We start from the raw sequence: 20861 nt of genomic DNA on the forward strand, positions 1-20861 counted from the left end.
TTTGTATTGTATCATATATGTTTGAAGACAGCCAAGAACAAATATCTATCTATAAATGTTAAAAAGCTCAGTGAAATAACATGAGTGAATATTATCCATAGTATGATGCACGTTCTTCCATTTAAACACTGTTTTTCCTGCAGTGGAGCTAATTTTCTCAGACTTTCTCTAATGAAAACTTCAACATAAGCAGCAGCACTCATTAGCATTCAACATGTAAAAAGAGGAAACTTTAAAATGTTCTAAGCACCAACAGAGTTTGTTGTTCATGTTTGAGGAATAGAATTTAAAATTCATCCACATTCTGTACCCACATGTCCTTTTCAGGGTCAGAGGGACTGGATCCTGTTTCAGGTTGGTCCAGTCAAACGTCAGACATCAGGGTACAGGGTACACCCCAGGACGGATCTCATCAATGAGAGTGATAATGCAATTGAATTAGAAGCTAGCATTCGTCAGAGGGCAGGGGGAGCATTTCCCCCTAGAGTTCAAAAGTTTTCATTACAGTTTTATTATTATTATTATTATTTTGAAAATAAGATTTTTTTCATGAAATAGTTTTCTGCTGCTCTTCTAACATATTGCTGTTAGTTTTATGTAACAGCTGTTAGTTCTACCTCAGGTGTGTCATAGAGGTTTTCAGTGAAATGGTCCCAAACATTAGAGACTTTAGGTTGGTTCTTCTTCTGTGACACTGCCCCCAGCAGTTCATGTATGGTACTGCAGCAAAACGACACGTCAACGCAAATTTTTGTCATTGACATTATTGATTATATTACTAATCTGGAGACAGTCTATAAATGTAATTATATTTTTTATTTTGCTCCCCTGTAATAAATCTCAAACTATTCCTAACCATGTTAAACACAGTTGTTCCTCAAACATTCACTTCTTTCTGTCTATATAGGATCCTTTTGTTGCAGCTGTTAGTCAGCTCTAGAGCTGTGACTTCCATTGATAACGCTCCGAGTCCGACACAAACAAACGCTCTAGACTCATCTGCCCTGATCCGCTCTAGACTTTGTTTGCATTTTCTCATTGGCCCAAACGTGGTGGACTTTCAGAATAAAACAACCGTAGAGTGGAAAAAACAGTCTAGGATTCGCCGTTCACTTTGCAATAATCAATAATATCGACGATAATTACAATTTAATGAGTTTAGTTGAGTTTATGGAAGCTGCACAGATAAAACAAGGAGTGAAAAAGAATTAAGTGTGAACGGTACAGAGAGAGAACGGACATTTTTCACTGTCAAAGGGTCATTTCAGCCTGGCATGGACAGTCAAGTTGATCGATGATGAGAGGAACTACAAATTAGTTTTAGTCTAGACCAAAGACATTAGTTTTACAGCACATTTAGCAAAGAGTCAGGTCATGACAGGGTTAACTCAAGGACAAGTAGAGGAGGCCACAACTCATAGCATTATGCTAACCTGTTTGATGAAAAATGGGGATGGAATGTGTGTATTTTACTTTAAATATACAAAAACTTTATAGGACTGGGAATATGACCTTTAGAAATAGAAGTATTTTGACTTTTCAATTTTTGCAATATAGAAAATGATCATTAGGGCTGAGCGAATATTATTATTATATCTACCTATGAAAGCAAGGGACGTCTGTGTGTGTCCATGTGTGTGTGTGGAGCAAATATCTCCCAGACGCGGTGCGAGTTCGACCTGAAAATTAGTCAAAGGGTTCCAAATACCCCAAGTGTGTGTATCTATTATTTTGGAGTAATTTGGACATTTCAAAATGTTTATTTTCATTTTCTTTCACTTCTGTACAGCCCCAAAATGAAACCTATTCACAAAAACATTCCAGAATCACTGCAATGGCAACAAAAAACAATAATTATACAAACAATGCACAAAAAGACAACAGAAAGATACAAAAATACACATAATGACTCCAAAAACATACATTACAGAAAAATACATCAAACAAAAACTATATAAAAATGAGTAACAAAAACAATAATTATGCAAAAAATGCACAAACGCACTAACACAACAGAAAGATACAAAAATACACAATTATACCCCTTATGCTCCCACATGAATGCATACTTCCGACGGGCACTGTACTAGTACGATATAAATCTTGATAATTTTGATTCAAATAAAGTCTGAGCAGAAAGTCAATCCAGGGCAAAATTTGCTGATGAAAAATGCCACATAGGCAAAAATAACATCACGGTGCTTTAAGATTGGTAAAAACAATAAATAAATAACCCAATGCACAAAATAAGAGCAAAAAAAATAAAAAAAATACACAAAATTACTACAAAAACACTAATTAACAGAGAAATGAACAAAACTGCAACACAAATACTGAATAGGACAACAACATACACACAAGAAGAAAACAAAAATACATAAGGACACAAAATAAACATACATATAAACATAGAAATACACAAAACAACAAAAAAAATACACAAAAGCACAATGGAACAACAGAAATACATGAAAGAACAAAAATAAATAAAAGAAGAAAAAATACACAATGAGACAGCAAAAATCCAAGAACATACACACCAAAAGATACACAAAATGACTCAGAAAGAAATCCAAAATTACCACAAAAAATATACACAAAAGAACAACAAAAATACACAAAGGAATAAAAATACACAATGGGACAGTGACATTTATTAACAAGCTATAAAAGAAAGAATATATCAATATAGACATTATTGTAATTTCCTATATCGCCAAAATAGAAAACTCGATATATCTTGAATCTCTATATATTGCCCCGCCCTAATTACATTATTGCCAATATTGATGTATATATTTTATAGCCTTTTTGTATTAAAATACTCATTTTAGGAGTCACTGCTTTAGCTACTTCTTAGAAAAACATGAACATATAAAGCTCAGTTAGATGGATTTCTGAGTGCGTCCAAAATCAAACCTTCCCCTGAATAAAGCCACAATTACAAACTCACTCACACGTGCTGTCCCCTATAGGAGGAATAGCCAACAGTGGCACACACTGTGCAGCTGTTTGTTAATAAATGTGTCTGTGTGGCATTTTTCATCAGCACATTTAATTGGAATTGTCTTTCGGGTCAGACTTTATTTTATATTATATATTTGTATTTTTGGAGAGTGAAGTATGAAAAAGGAAGCTGTGAGCAGAGGACATCCCAACAGGATTAACTGACAGGCAGTTAGGATTTATGTGTCTGCTGCTGGCTAACACATTTCAATCACTTCTACTCTGTATTCTGGATGTTTTTACGAAACCAACAACAATAACTTTAGAATGACACTTCCTCTGTGTCGCCGTTAGTCACGTTTCCTCCTCTTCAGGGCTTAGGGTTCCATTAACTCATGTCAATCATTCTGTTGCACAGCGTGTAGACCTTTCTACAATCGTGTTTCAACAACAAAGTTAACGTCTTATTAGACAATAGTCAGAGGTGCACATAACTCTTTTAGTTTACAATATTGATCACAGGTTCTAAATACATACAGTATTTTACATAAATAACGTGACACTTGACTAAAATTTCAACAAAAAATAAATAGAAACTGCACAAAGATGTGTGTTCTTTAAATCCTCACAGAACACAGAATAAACATTTACAGTGTAAATATTGAATAACTACAGAACAATTGGTAAAAAAAAAATTGTGAATTTCTTAGACCAAAGTGTGTGGGACATTTGTTGAAATGACATGAAATGACCTCATTACGCTCTTCAAACCAATCTGCGAGTCTTGCGTTACTACCAGGATTGGGGTCAATTACATTTTTCAGTTCCAATTGCATTTTCAATTATCCAGGGTCAATTACAATTAATAATTGCGATTACAGTGACCAGCATTTTTTCCAATTACAATTAAATAACAATTGATTTTATCCTCAGAAAGTCAATAACAATTACATTTTCAAATACTAAAGTTCAATTACAATTAATCACAATCACCAAGCCTGAAATAATAAAAGTTAACATTCCTCTTCTGTTAGCATCTCTAATGCTAACAGGTCCTAAATCAGCTGTAAAATACACTAAAAACAAATATCTATCATCTAATTTATTTCCTATCTATTGATTACCTTGTTCGGCTTCCTAATCAATGAAAATATAGGTTTTAATATTTTTGGTGTGGACGTCTGAGCCTTGTTTGTGTCACTTTACCCCTAGATTTATATTTATTTAAATGGTAAAATGTTGGAAAGCTTCATATGAACATATTTTAATAACTGTGTAGAACAGTACATAGAACTGTAACAAGGTTCCACAGTTTTTCATTAAATTATAACTGACAATTTTTATAGAATTTTTGTGGCAATTACAATTACAAAGTCAATTATCTGAACTCAATTACAATTTAGTTACGATTACGACAGCAACGGATTTTCAAAATTATAATTATAATTACGCCACAATTGTAATTAGGCTGGGTATCGCCAGATACCTCGCGATACGATACATCACGATATTTCTGAAATAAATCTATATTTGGCTCTAGCGTATCAATAACGTACCACAAGACAAAATATCATGATACAGTATATCGTATTGATATTTTGGCACAACCCTAATTGTAATTAATTATCAATTACGCAATTACAATTATAATTGACCCCAACCCTGGTTACTACGTTCACTACAATAAAAACAAAGAGAAGAGCTCCAGAAACATTAGCACACAAAGGAGCTACACCATAGTGTTCATGTTTGGTCTGAAATATAAAGATAAATAGATGAGTTCACAGAGTCTTTCTGATAATTTAACACTGAAAATGAACCGTGGGGTTAGCTGAGGTCTGCTATCACTGCAGTAAACGCTACACACACAGATTAAAGAAAGATGGACTACAGTGGAAACATTTACAGTGAATAAATAACAAAAGATGGAAAGGCTGTTTGGTGTGTGTGTGTGTGTGTGTGTGTGTGTGTGTGTGTGTGTGTGTGTGTGTGTGTGTGTGTGTGTGTGTGTGTGTGTGTGTGTGTGTGTGTGTGTGTGTGTGTGTGTGTGTGTGTGTGTGTGTGTGTGTGTTGTGGGGGATGACAGGTAGGGATAGAACATGCTGTACTAGAACACTCTTTAAATAGAGCTGCATTGACCACAGGAGAAAATCATAGATAAAAGGTAACAGTAGTGTGATCACTTCCTGCTAGTCATCAATGCTGGTTAACGTTTAAAGATTTAATAAGTTTTACAGATTTTGATTAAAGACAGAATGACTTTAATTCACAAAAGGTTTAAGTACAGAGGAGTTCATTTAGTGTTGGGGCTACATTTTGTAGAAAGTTACACATCTGTAGCACATTTGGTTGATTTGTTGAAAATAATTTGAGATTTTGAACTTTAGAGAATTTCTGTAGCGCCACCTATAGGACGATTGGTCTGTTCTTACAGCTTTCGGCAAAATGCAGTGATTGTGGCATTTTAAGTCATATTTCTTCAGAAAAATTAGACGAAAAAGAAGACCATGAAGAAAAAGAAGACGAAGAAAAATTAAAAAAAAAGAAGAAAACGAAAAAAAAGAAGATGAAGACAAAGAAGAAAAAGATGAAGAATAAAAAGAAGTAAAAGAAAAGGATATTATTAATGGAAGCTTTGAAGTGATGTTCCTACCTCTACTTTAGGCTCTATGTTACTAATCTAGATTAGCTCTTATCACGCTAACTTCCAGGATTTAATCAGTGTGTGCTGGACTAAGGTCATATGGAGCTAAATCACCATGGTAACTTAGGCTGAACGACGAGCCTGGTCGGGAGGTTTTGCTCTGCCTAGGATCTGAGTGAGTGATAAAGTCCCGCCTCCTGACCAATCTGATCTCTTAGAAAGCGAGCTGTCCAATAAGGTGATGTGTGAACACGTCACTGTGTGGATCTGATCTGATGTGACGCTGACAGGAGAGAGAATATTTAGACATTGATGCAATCCTCCTGGTGTGCTGCACTGTTGCTCTTCACTGTCATCATGGATTTAAATTAATTATATTTATATTAAGATCATAAGCTGTTCCTCCTGTAAAGACGCTCGCTCTGCCAGGTTCTCCATTGATTGGTCAGACGCTGCAAGCTCCACCCCTTTTATGGGAGAGTGCACCTATCAGGCTGAAATCACTTGGCTTAAATTAGCGTGTTGTTATCGACCTTCGTAGGACAGCTTCTCTCTGACAGGGAATGTTTGGTTATTTGAGGCTAACGGAGATTAATCCAGGATATAATTATCTAGATTAGTAGTTTAGGGCTTTAGTGTTTACAAGTATTTACATCATGATTCCCTCTGAGCTCTGTGTGTAATACATGAGATAAAACAGCACAGAGCTGAGTGATGTCACACTGAGTGGGTGTCACAAATGATTCTTCCTGCCAGCTCAAAGATAAATTAGGGTGTGTGTGTGTTTATTGTTATTTTTTGGGAAAAACCTTCTCCTTTTTTGTTTATTATTAGTTTATTTATTTATTTTTACTCCGTATCCTTTCGTCCTCTTACTTTTTAGTCTAAAGCCTCGGCTGCATTCTGTGGGGAGGGATGATATGTACAGGAACAATGGCTACTCAATGTGACCGACCACATCACGTATGTAAAAAATTGATAACTGTTTCCTGTACCTATTGTATAAACTATGGGAAAAAAACCGAATTAAAATAATGATCACAAAAGAAAAAGAAAAAGAAGACCAGAGGAAAATAATTAAAAATATAACCCTAACAGCGTATCCTGTGGTCATCAACATGTATTTATTAAATCTTCGCTGAAATAGAAAACTCTGAAACTTGAGTTTTCAGCGTTTGTGGTCACACTGACCTTTACTAGACATCAAAGGGTGGCTTTGATATAAGTCACTGCACAACCACTTATTTTCCTTTTCTTACCAATACTGTGAAAAAGTGGGTCTATCACACGCTGTGCATAACTGATTAAATAAGCTAGTCTAACGTTACACTGTGGCTGACCCTCTGATAGAGATACATGTGCCTCTAACACTAAATGATCATTTGTTTTCTACTGACTCTGGACTTTCACACACACACACGCGCACGCGCACGCACACACACACACACACACACACACACACACACACACACACACACACACACACACACACACACACACACACACATTAAATAATATGCAGGATTGATCCGATAACTTTGATAAAATTAAGACGATAGAAAAAACCAAAAAACTACAAAACCAAGAAAAACTGACTTTTTAAGGCTGGTCACTATGTAAAAAATATTTTAAAAAAACACTTGTAATGCTTTTAGACAATACATTTTCAGGCTGTTTTACTCTTCTTATTAACATTAAAGGCAACAGAAAAAACAGTTGATCATGTGTGAGAGCAGCCTATTGGATGTGCCAGAGCAGTGGAGCTAATTTATGGCTCAATATAAACTTCCATCAATGCAGACTGAAGCAGAGAGCTGTGGCCCTGCAGCAGGGAGGAGTAGAGACACTAAATCACCAACATGTGGGGCAGGAAGGCAAAATCAGTGGAGAGCAGAAACACTGTGCACACAGCCACTATTTCACATTTCCTTTTATCAAAAAGTCTAAAAAACCCATGTTTTAGAGACAAAACTATCAGAATGTCACATGAAAAAGCAGTAATTACAGCCATCAAATGCAAAGCAACACAACAATAGTTTGAACCATTAGCGTCGAACAAAGAAGCAATAAATCAACACAACTAGAGTTTGTTTTACAAACCAAAGAAAGAAATGACTCGAGTCGAATCAAACCATTTAAATTCTTACATAAAAAGTGCATTTACATTTGTAGTAAGGGGTGGGAAAAATATAAATTCAAGATATACTGATTTATTTATGTAATTATTAAAAAATGTATACTTCTCCCCCAGAATCGATATATTTATTTATATTTTTTCTACCATGTCTGCACATGTCATAATGTCATGTACGTTCATGTTCAGTGTAAATAAACATCAGAGCGACTCATTGTTTACTAGAACTATGACTCATATATTGAATGATTCAACTTCTGTTTGGAATAAAGAAAATAAGGAAATTAATATCGCAATAATCAATAATATGATGAAATAGCATCACATATATGTAAAATCAAAATAAATCACAGTCTCAATTTATATTGAATCTGAACACAATTGTCATGATTTTAACAAATTGGGATAAAAGCGTGTTGACTCAGCCCTAATTTGTAGCACGCTACGCCTTTCATTCATGAAATCAAATACAATAATTTATTGTAAAATAACTGTAATAATAGTAAATAAACATAAAAATAAATAAACTTTGGTTTTTAGCTTTTTTTACATTTTGTTGGGCCGAAAGTACTGAAATAAATAAAATAAATCTGAAATTGTAATCTCACACTGAATAAAACGTCACATGCATGTTTTGGAGAAAATATTTCATATTTATACGCAATTTGTCTTAAACTGGTGGACGGAGGGACAGAAACGCCAACACTCATTCAAAATCTAACGTAAGTGACAAACTTAACCTTCTGAAATATCTCTCTGATACAGACGTAACACTTACCCACATCTTTTTGAGACAATATCACAGATTTCCACCATATTTTTAACTGTATAACAGGTGGGCTAATGTTAGCATGTGTAGCTAACAGTTGGATGTCAAATATTACGTAGAATCTGGAGCTTCCTGGATTTCAGGAAGTTTAACAGCCTGTAATAACATGTTTTTAGTGACAGATGATTAAACGGAAACAGAACGTAAATGGAGGGAGGAGCCAGCAGGAGAGAGACCAGGAGGACAAGAAGAGGACACTCTAGTGATTCTGAGGAGGAAAATTCTGATAGAGACATGCAAAGTCTGAATCATTACAAGAGAGAATTTGTGAGACAGTATGATTTATGACAAACATTACCCAACTTTGTCCTTTAATAGAGCTTATAATTAAAAACTCACAATGGGAACCGTTCAACGACCAAATCAGTTACAAACTTTACCAAACTTTACGTCAGGAGGCGGAGGGCTTTTAAAAACTATAACTATAAGTGATTGGCCACTTCACTTCTGACTCTACGTACATGCACACGTTGACAAACTAAAAAGCTTTGTCAGTGTGACATGGACAGAATAATAACATGAGTTTATTACTTAGGGATTCGCTGAATACCAAGCCTTCATCATAGATGTTGCACAGTAAAAAAGAGCTGAGTCATTGTGAGGGAAGAGAGTAAACAAGACAAAGATAATGTAATAAAGATTTAAAGCTAACAAATCAATTTGTATTTTTAAATTCCCTCACCCAATGAGAATCAATAAGGAATCGAATCGATAAGCAGTATCGATAATGGAACCGGAATCTCTAAATTCTTATCAATTCCCATCCCTAGTTAATTATTATTAACTAGGGATTTTAATGACAATTGTTTTTACATGAATTTAATGACTTTTCAAAGACCCACATACGTAAACCCTGCATATGTTGAATTGAGTTGAGTTTGTAAAGCAATTGTAAAGCTTCCTGCGTTCAGGACAAACTACTACATTTTAACGACAAATTAAAGCAACAAAGTGAGGCAACTCCCACAAAGACTACACTCATCAATAATCCCAAAAGCACACACACACACACACACACACACCCTGATTTATCTTTGAGCCGGCAGGAAGAATCATTTGTGACACCCACTCAGTGTGAGTTCTGACATCACTCAGCTCTGTGCTGTTTTATCTCATGTATTACACACAGAGCTCAGAGGGAATCATGATGTAAATACTTGTAAACACTAAAGCAGTGGTGGGGAAATCACTTCAGAGCTACCATCAATATATCAACAACATCTGAGTAAGGGGGGAGAGTTTCCACACCTTTACGTACGCAGGATATTTTCTAATCACGGGATGACAAACAAATACAATTATATTATTTAAAAATGTTTCTATTAATTAGCTCCACATCTAAAGTAAGGATCGGTGCCAACTTCCCTGATCTTGGGGGACCAGCGAATAGCCGATACTTGCATATGAAACCGAATCTTTCCTACCACCGCAAAGGTCTTAAACTGGACAGGTGATACTAAAACCCAGAGACGGATTAAATGCGAATAAGAATGACTATTACCATGTAAACACAAAGCAGAACACTTTCATTCTGAATAATTTAATTTGGAATAACAACCGGTAATTCTGAATTAAAACAATGTCCCCTTCTGCTGTGAGACTACTGACAGGCTCACCAGGTCATGTGATCATGCAGCACACAGGTTAACAACAACAGTCACCTGGAACACGGTTAGCCTAGCATTGTCAATTTCACAATTTAGTAGTTTTACACAAAAAAAAGAGAGCAAACGATAGCAATTTGCAATTCATGTAACGCAGAAATAAGTCATGATGGATCTGCAAACAAAACGTGACCTCATTTAGCGTTTAAGAAATCACCATATCGCTGAGTATGCAGCATTTGAAGCTAGCAATCAAGCTAATGCTAAAGCTAAAGCAGTTAGCGTCTACCAGCAGTGAAGAGATGAAAGATACTACGAGGAAAATGATGGAGTTCATGATATTGGACATAAATAACAAGCAAATAAGTGTGAAAACAATTAATCTGTCATGTTCATTCTACTCATTAAATGTTATACATGTTAAATATACACAAAGCTGCTGCAGATGAACTTTTGTTCTTTTTGCTAAAACTCAGGACACTTTATTGGTGCTTTAAGATGTTTTATCTTTATTTTATCATCTAGCTCAAACCTTGTGATTTTCTTTATTTTTTAAACCAAAATACTGCTGACTGAGCACTTTATTTTTGTCAAAGAGCTGAAAACAGGTCTGCAGTAGAACCTGTTGGACACATTTAGTTTGTTTTAAAATGTGATTTTTTTTTTTCTTTCACATTTTCACATTAATCTTTTTTGCTCACAGGCTAAAAATATTAAGATATTTGATTATGTATTAAGATTAAATGCAAACTCAAATTTCAACAAAATATATAATTCTAGTTGCAATTCTAGGCAGAGATGAGAATCTGTCCTTTTTCAACAAAAGGTTAGTCTTAAACATAATCAACTCCACCATAGAGGGCAGATATATTATCATCATCATTATTAGGCTTTTAAGCCCTAGTTTAAAGGCATTAACTGTATCCCTGTGAGTCAGATGATGATTGAAACATCCCACTTCATTGCAAAGCGTCCCATGTTGACCACTAAAGCTCACTGATGAGCTTTGTGTCGCCCTGAGGGTGTAAACGCCTTATTGTGTGATTTCATAGTCACACATGGAGAGAAAAGGAGAAATCAATACCATTTAAATGTAAACTATTGGATGTTACACCAGGTTAGTGTTGATGATTAAATTTCAGTTTCAGAAAGAGAGAGTGGTGTGGTGTGGGGTCCGAACACGAGTCACAACATGAGCAAAGAGATAACTGTATTCTGATATGAGTGAGAGAGTACAACTAATCAGAGTGAGAGCGATGAAAAACAGGACAGATGACTCAAAAATACACACAATTATAACTGTCTGAAATACACAAAAATTACTCCAAAAAAACATATACAGTCACAAAGAAATACAGAAATGACTACAAAAATAACAGAACAATACATAAAATTACAAAAGCAGTTACAAACTGAACACAATACAAAAGGAAACAAAAACCCATATAATAAAAATACACGTTAGCACAAAATGACTCCTAAAACACCCAAAGGGGCTAGAAAGACACAAAACAACATGAAAAATACACAAAATGACCACAGAAATACACAAAAATGACACTATACTGACACACAACATCAAAACTACACAAAATGACACTAAAAACACACAAAAAACACCTGTTAATGCTCAGATTGGTCATTATTTTAAATGCTCTAGGATCAGATACCAGCAATACACTTTTAGATTTTTTACAATTCTCTGAATTATTTTCCATTATTGCTGATGCTGAGGTTTTCTTTGTCAATATACAAAAATATATATATTTTTAAGCTTCCCACGTTGTGAATATGTAATTATTTCTTGTTTTATTTGTTGCAGGTTGACCAATGAGAGCTGATTTAAGATCAGTTTGATGTAAAAATCTCATCCAACGACACATGGATCTACTCACGACTACAGTGTGTGTGTGCGTGTGTGTGTGTGTGGCACTGACCTGTGAGCACAGCCTTAGCCGATGGTTCTGCCAGGTCCAGAGCAGACTTTCCATCCGTGTTGCGTATGTTGGGTTCTGCTCCGTGCTGCAGCAGCACTGTACGACAACAGGGCAGACACAGACAGTAGCTCAGCTCCTGGACCGACACACACACACCTGCCCCCAGTCCACCTCCTGACAGGCATCCGTACGCTGCTGCTGCTCTAACAATCCCTAACCCTGCTCCTCCATCCTCTCCTCCTCCTCCTCCTCCTCCTGTGCTGCTCGCGCTGCTCCTATGACCACCCCCTGTTCTGTGAGCCATGCTGCTCATGTAAACAGACATATCACAACAACAACAACTACAGAACACCACACCGACAGCCGACCAAGACACAGAGCTACGTTAGCGGCCGCTAACACGTCACACTGCATGGCTGAGATTAGGCTGAGGAAGAAAGATAAGAAGAAGAAAAGAGAGGAAGAGAGACGAGGGCTGATGGAAAACAGGCAGAGAGCAGAGAGTCGCCAACTGAGTGAGCGCCGCAGCAGAGAGGAAGAGGAGAAGAAGAGGAAGAGGAGAGAGAGAGAGCAGAGGACAGAGTCTAGGATGGACGATGAAAATAGAAAATAAAAAGAGGAGAGGAGATGATGTGTGGAGCAAACAGGTATGAGCTGAATAATAAACTCTGCTGGATGTGTAAATGAGCTCTTTTTTTGTTTCAGTCTAACATAAATCTCAGTGTAAGCATATATAACAATACTGAAAGAGGCAGAAGTACGGAAGAGAATTAGTGCCACGGGAAAAAAACACAGATCCAGTAGTGGAAGGAGAAAAAAAAATCATGATTGTAGAACCAGTTTTTAAATTAAACTGTTATCTTTTATTGTCTGTCTTGACAATTTTTCATTTTTTGTCATAATATGAAAAATATTTGCAGTGTTTTTGAACACATGAGGTAACTTGAGTGACCACCAGCACACAAAGAAAATTGCTCCATTTCAAATGTTCTAAGTTTGTGACTTCACAAGCAAAATCAGGAAATAAAATCGCCTCCCCTCTGCTGGTAACTCCACCCATGGACTCCACCCCCAACCTGATGAAAACTTTTGCAAAAATACGCCATTGTTTTGAGTGATGGCTAACGGTAAAACTAAAAACAGAACTTGCTTGGTTCGGTTGTAGGTTGCAAAGACCATCATGTGGCTTTGCTTGGAACTCCAGCTGCTGAAGACACAAGAAGGAAGTGGCTGGATTTCATTTTGAATACCAATGCAGCGTAACACTGTGTGATGAACACACACCCTGAAGCAGCGCTGAGGCGGACTCACAATCACAATAGCCTCTTAAATATCCATGTGTTTTACTGTAATGTGCAGTTTTTTTGGCTGAAGACAATAACAAAATAGCAAAATAGCAAAAAAAAAAATGGCGTTGGTGATCACTATTCTCCCTCGTAAGAGCGAGGCATGAAGTCAGCATCTACAGACACACCCACTCATGAATATTCATAAGCAGGCACCAAACAGCCCAGTTTTTAGAACTGCTCAGGTAGTAACTTTTCAGAGGCTAAAACTCTGGGAAACAGGCAAGTTTGGGTAATTAAACCTTTAATGCTGTGTTGGTGGGGTTCTTAGAACAAATAGCATGAAATGGGACCTTTGCAGTCTTGTTTTTTATTTCCATCTGTTACTATTTCAGGACACCTGCAAGCTCCTCCCACACACACCACAGGTGGAGTTAGACAACGTTTTTCTGAGGGGCTAGAGGAAGAAACTAGTGAGAATGACCAAAAAAAAAAAAATGTAGACTAAAAAAAGATAAAGACTAAAAAATAGAATAGACGAAAAAAAAATTTTTCTTAAAGAGCGTTGATTTTTTTTTTTTTCTTCCACTACTGGATCCGTTATGTTTACTGTGTTTTTTCCAGTGGCATTCAAGTTTCCTTTCTCCATTAATACACACAAATGAAATGCAAGCATTCAACAAAAATATATTTGAGTTGCTTTTTCAAATAATGCAAATATGTATATATACAGTATATATAATTTTTTTTTGTACAACATTTAAAAAAGTAGATTTTATACCTTGACAAATATATTCTTACTGCTTGACATTTCTTTTTTTAAATAGTGTCCCTCATTTTTATTTCTTTATGAACATTATTCCATAATTTAACCCCATACCACAGACAGACATCTTGTGTTTCTTTGTTGCTCTTTTGTGTGTTTTCTGAGTCATTTTGTGTATTTTTGTTGTCTGGTCTGTTTTCTGTCATTTTGTATGTTTTTTCAAGATAATTTTTACTTTGGGAGCCGCATAAAATTAGAGCGAGGTCCACATGTGGCTCCTGGGCCACCAGTTATTATGGTCTGTTGTATTTTTTCAGATCTGACTGTGTCTAAAGCTGTTATAATATGTGTCTAATAAGAACAATCATTAATCATTAGTTCTATAAATAACGTATCAATAAGTAAGATCTATCGATTAATGTGTCACAAAAGAGACGCAGAAAGCGGTAGGTGTTAAAAGTGTATTAGATCTTGTGTGTGTGTGTGTGTGTGTGTGTGTGTGTGTGTGTGTGTGTGTGTGTGTGTGTGTGTGTGTGTGTGTGTGTGTGTGTGTGTGTGTGTGTGTGTGTGTGTGTTAATCTGCTGGTGAATCATTAGTATTCAGTCACAGTGTATTATTAGGTACATACTGATATAAATATAAATACAGTATATAGCGTGTGATAAGGAAGCTAATGATTGACATGAAATCAATGTAGAGTGAGTTTCTCTCAGAAAGTCTAAACCACGCCCTCATCTGTTAGTGATGAGTACGGTCTACGACTGCTTTGATGTTTTTACCTCAGGCTTTACGAGCCCAGATGAAAAGTCTGATACATATTAAAACATAAAAACAAATCATATGGAAGCTAAAGTCATTGAATTAAATGAAGTGATGGACTTAAGCATTTCCAAAAACATCAAAGGGTTGAAGAATATTTTACATTCACAACAGTTTATCATTTTTGCAGACCATTAATACATTTCTTTAAATAATTTACATTATCTTACAAATATTTTACTTTAACTTACATCATGGCTAGTGGAATATAATATAAAAAAAAGGCATTTTTAAAAAAACAAATAAAAATAAATAAAGTGGAAAACATGAAATTTGGGAAAAAATGAGAAGGAAGTTGAGAAAAAACTAAACCAGATTTTATAGGGCCCTACCTGCTTATTGTTATTAGATCCTGGTTCGAAAAAAAATTATTAATGGATAAATGAATCCTTTCATTTACCAATGACATAATTTAGGAAAGATATAAATGTATATGTGATGGACTGATCTACAGACAGTCTGTGACTACGTATGCACAGACGGGTGAAGTCGTTCATTCATTCATTAATTCATACATACACTATAGTGAGGCTGACAGCATCATCAGGAACATACTACAGTAAACAATGTGTTCTCATCCCAGTGTGTGATAAATAGATCTACCTGAATAGAAACATGTGTGTGCTGTAATAAAGTTTAACTGCAGAACACTGTCCGTTTATCTTTCAATGAATTAATATAAATAATCTCACACTTTTACACAATAACAGTATCAGCAGCTTCCTGTCTGAGTTCTTTCATTCCTGCATTTCTGTAACAACAGGGTTGTTTTTAGTTTGAATTATGGATTTTAATTATTCATAATTTGGGACCAGGTTATGAAGTATAAAAGCTCCGCCTCCTAACCATTCCCTCCTGCACTAAAACTGTTGCTCTTCACTGTCATCATGGATTTAAATTATTTTATATATTTATTTAAGATCATAAGCTGTTCCTCCTGTAAAGACACTCGCTCTGCCAGGTTCTCCATTGATTGGTCAGACGCTGCAAGCTCCACCCCTTTTATGGAAGCGCGCACGTACTCAGGCTGAAATCACTTGGCTTACATTAGCTTGTTGTTATCGACCTTCGTAGGACAGCTTCTCTCTGACAGGGAATGTTTGGTTAGGTGAATCCCGCTAACAGAGATTAATCCAGGATATTCTAATCTAGCTTTGTAGTATGAGCCCTTGGTTTTTAAATGTTGAACTTTAGAGGCTTGCCGGAGCACCACCTTTAGGAAGATTGAACAGTTTTTACAGCTGAAGTAATCTGGGATGGAACTGGAGCTTTGTGTAAAATTCAGCGATTGTTCACGTATGAAAAGAAGGATTTCCTCAGAAGAAGAAGAAGAAGAAGAAGAAAAGATGCATGATAACAAATGGTTTCTACCCGGCCCATATTGACAAAAACCTAAAAATAAAAACGTTGACTTCCTAAATTCATTCAAATGAATACGTTTTTTTTAATCTCGTTTCCCAGTGAACACAGTGTGTGATTATATTCCTGTAATGCTGCTGACTCTCAGCTCAGAGTAAAGACAGTAAAACAGTCCATCTACTCTAATGAATCTCACTGAATACCACCAGCTGGAAAACTAATCATCAGAGTACTTCTGTCTCTGGTATAAAGCGACAAAGCCCAAAAAACCCACAACTTTCATTTGGTGCCTCTCATTTATAAGAGAACAATAGTGTGCAGCCTGTGGGAGGCGTGTTACGCTTTCTCAAATTAATCCATCATTACCCAAAGCTGCAGGTTGTGACTTTAGAGAGAGGAGGAAAAATAGGGACGAGCACAGGATGCAGACTTTATCATCTTAAAAACAAGTCCAGCTGTTACACACGGATAGGAGGAAAATATAGATCAGCACCTACACATTACACTTTAGTTCCCACGGCACAAACTCAACCACATTAATCCCTATTAAACCTCCAAATACCACTAAATACTCAGTTTTTCCTGCTCACCGATGCAGACGTCAATCTTGCCCTTGATGGCAGCCTCGTGAAGCGGCGTGTAGTTCCAGTTGTCTCGAGCGTTTGGATCCGCCCCTTGAATCAGCAGCAGAGAGACCACCTGACCAGAACCACAGATAAAGAATCATTCAACACATTAATAAAATCAGTCCTCTTTATTGTGAGATTAGGGCAGCACGATTATGGCCAAAATGATAATCACAATTATTTTAATCAATTTTGTAATCACGATTATAATCACAACTACTTATCATATTTGGTAAAAAAAAAAAAAATCTTTTTTTTTGATACATTTGTAAATTGTTTGTATGTTATAAATAAAAACAAAGTTTAAAAAACAAAATTATTTTTATTAAACTATTTTTAAACAAACAATATGTGTACAGTTCACAATGGAAATGAAGATTCAAATGAGAATTATAATTAAAAATAAATAAACAACCCAAAAATTTAAAATGAACCAAAGGCTAACTGAATAAATACACTATTACAGAGTGCAGAGCCCTTATTATAAAAGTAAATATTGCCAACGATCAGGTTTATTTAATCATGCCAACCAAAATCGTGATCACGATTAAAATTCGATTAATTGTACAGCCCTAGATGAGACCATGTCAGCTGATCTCACATATACACAAAGACCAGTGTGTAATACGACACTAGAGCAGCTACGTTAGGAAACAACGGCTACAAGCTCAGCACCATTAAAGAGGCTTAAGAAAGGAATGTAGAGAGTTTTCAGGAAATAAAAATCCAACTGTGTTCAGACAGAGAAAAATAATTCAACTTTCTAAAAGCTTACATTTATAAAATCAATTTACCCCTCATACTTTAATAAATGTTATGAGTAGAAAACTGCTTGGTCAGCCAAAAGCATTTGGGAAGTTAAGAGAAGAGTTTTGTTTTGTTGTAATTTCATAAACTTTAAACTGAAATTTTTGGAGTCGTCATCTTAAGTGTCTTTGTAATCATTTTGTAAAGTTTTCTGTTATTTTGTGTATTTGTAGCCATCTTTTGCCATTTTTGGTAAATTTTGTGTTTTTCTGTTGTTGTTTATGTATATTTCACTGTTATTTTGGTGTATTTTTGTTGTCCGTGTATAGTTTTCTATACATTTATACATTTGTCTTTTTAGTCATCTTGTGCATTTTTGTTGTCATTTTGTAAATAAAATTTCTCTGTTATTTTTGTTGTCGTTTTATTTAATTTTTTCTATTATTTCTGTTTAGTTTTGTTGTCTTTGTGTAATTATCTGTAATTTTCTGTATGTATTTTACATAAAGTATATATGTATTTTATTATTTTAGCTTACTTTCCTTGTCCTTGTGTATATTCATATAATTTGACATGTTTTTTTGTATCACTGTAACCACTGTTAACATTTAGCATTTTTTAGATTAAATCCTGGCCTTCTTCTCCTACAACTACAGAAGTCACAAAGTGAGAAAACTAAACTAAACTAAAGTCGTAATTTTATGAGAATAAAATGTAAATACAAACAAGATGTGTGTGTTGCGGTCACTCGTGCGTTATGGAGAATTTCAAGTTCTCATCATACAACAACTTTGAGGTATAGATCTATGAGGCCTAGACTGTGTATCTGCATCTGTGAGTAATCTTTGCCTGAACTAAACTGAACATGGATGAGACGGGTAGTAACGTCTCACCTCTGAGTGACCAAAGGAGCAGGCGTTATGGAGTGGAATCAAACCACCATCATCTCTAGCGTGCACGTTAGCGCCCATCTGTAGCAGGTGATCCACCACGTCCTTCCTCCCAAAACCTGAAAGAAAAGACAAACACAAGAGATGAATATCAGCAGGAAAACAACACAGAGTAATGTAACTGTGTACTTTAAATTACATGAATAATAAACAATATATGTGCAAAATGAATTATTTTTACAGTCATATTATTATTATATTTAAGGTTATTCCATATAATATTGATTTTAGAGAATCATAATTAGTGACAATGAAACACAGATGATGCATCTTCTGATTTGCAGAAAAACAAGAAAAATCAAACAAAAGTTCTAAAAGTTGACAGGATTGTACAGTATTGCTAATGAGTATGTTTAACGTCACATTGAGTTTAAAAAAAACAACAAAAAAAAACATGTTGACTTTGATCATCGAGTGTAAATTTATGAGAAAAAAACTCAAATTATTATGAGAATAAAGCCCGACTGTCACAGGAAAAAGAAGTCATAACACTACAATGAAAAAGTCTGAAGTTTGCAAGAGAAAAACTTGTAATATTACATGAATAAAGGTATAATTTAATGAGAATAAAGTCATAATATAAAAAATAAAGTCATAATTTATTGAGAATAAAATCTTAATTTTGAGAGATTAAAATCATAATTTAATAATTTGTCATGTTGTATTCTCTCTGTATTTTAATACCTTTCACATTTTAGGTTGCCTTTTAAAACCTGGCCAGGGACACTAGATGAAAACTAGCCTTTTTTTTTTGGCTAATTCTGGCTCATTTACAACATGTCTGTTCATTAATAATACAATGTCCCTTTTAAATAAACAATAAATTAAGATTCAAATTCAATAAACTCATAATATTATGAGAATAGTCATAATTTAATAAGAATAAAGCCATATAATTATGAGAATATTACAGTCAGAATATGAAAATACATTTATAATTCAATGAGAATAAAGTCATAAGTTTATTAGAATAACAAACTTTTAATACAGTAATAAACTTGTAGTATTACAGCTTTATTCTTGTAATATATTGACTTTTTTTTTTGTAAAATTACAAATTTCTTTATTGTGACTTTATTCTCAGATTACTAAAAGTTTATTCTTACAATATGACTTTAGACTATAAATGTTTCTATTTTGCCAATATCATACCTGTATCTGATATCATATCGAACCATGACACCCTAGTATATATTTAAAGTTACATGCAGACTAGTAGTGATTAATCCTACCTATTAATTATTTAACAGTTTAATAGTAAAATATGAAAAACACGTTGTGTTTACCTGCTGCAAAGTGCAGAGGAGTGGACTTCCTTCCAGCCATGTCTTTAGCGTTCACATTTACCCGGTCCACCAGCTTCTTCACCCGGACCACGTCTCCGTTCCGACAGGCTTCGAACAGCTCCCTGAACGCCTCGGTGGTCATACTGCCGCCCGGGTTAGCGCCTCCAGAGTCGGGGGTAGTGATCGGGCTGGTCCCGCTGCCCTCGGTGGTGGGGGAGCTAACGCTGCTGCTAGCCCCGCTACTGCTGCTGCTGCCGCTGGGAGTAGGGCCCAGGGCCGGGGAGCTGGAGCTGGAGCTGGAGGTGGAGGTGGGAGAGGCCGGAGACGCCTCTCCGTCAGCCGCCTCTCCCGCCGCACCTCCACGGGGAAGCGAGGCAGCATCGTCGGCCTGTGTAGAGGGTGAGGCTGGGGCTGCTCCAGGCAGAGAGGAGCCCCGAGGCGGAGAGCGGAGCAGGGGGACGGGCTGAGGCTGAGGCTGCTGCTGCTGCTGAGAGGAACGGCGAGAGGTCGCCATTTTCACAACACAACAACAGTCAACACCAACAGAGATGACCACTTCCTGTTGGGAAGAGCAACTTCCGCCAAGTATCACCGAGTGGGAACACTCGGGAATCATCGGGAAAACTCGGCCTGTTTACCAGTGAAATGACGTCACACAAGAAAAAAAAAACCATATGATTAGCTGTTTAAAATGCATCGATTTATTGTTTACTGAAATTCAATAAAAAAAAACCATTACATTTAAAAAAAAAAAAAAAAAAAAGATATCATATTAGCTGTTAGTTTTTGTCATAATCACATTAATTTTTTTTTTACACAACAAAAACGTTTTGGATTTCATTATTTAATTTTAAATCCGGATTCTGGTTTTCCATCGTTTAAAATAGAAAATAAAAGTAAAAATTTTATTCATAAATATAAAAAAGA

General features: G+C 35.6%; 1 protein-coding gene across 1 annotated transcript in view; it reads right to left on the bottom strand.

Annotated features, from left to right (window-relative positions):
• LOC114472968 (poly [ADP-ribose] polymerase tankyrase-1-like) overlaps positions 1-20479 on the bottom strand; it is a 66267-nt gene extending 45788 nt beyond the window's left edge. Inside the window, exons 1-4 of the mRNA XM_028462295.1 lie at positions 19935-20479; positions 18592-18707; positions 16916-17024; positions 12095-12190 (exon numbers count right to left, since the gene is read on the bottom strand). Of these exons, the coding sequence (XP_028318096.1) occupies positions 12095-12190; positions 16916-17024; positions 18592-18707; positions 19935-20448 (835 nt within the window). The 5' untranslated portion in view covers positions 20449-20479. The remainder of the gene's footprint in view (positions 1-12094; positions 12191-16915; positions 17025-18591; positions 18708-19934) is intronic.
• Positions 20480-20861: the final 382 nt, after the last annotated feature.

The sequence above is a fragment of the Gouania willdenowi genome, chromosome 12 (assembly GCF_900634775.1).
Source record: "Gouania willdenowi chromosome 12, fGouWil2.1, whole genome shotgun sequence".
NCBI classification, from domain to species: domain Eukaryota; kingdom Metazoa; phylum Chordata; class Actinopteri; order Blenniiformes; family Gobiesocidae; genus Gouania; species Gouania willdenowi.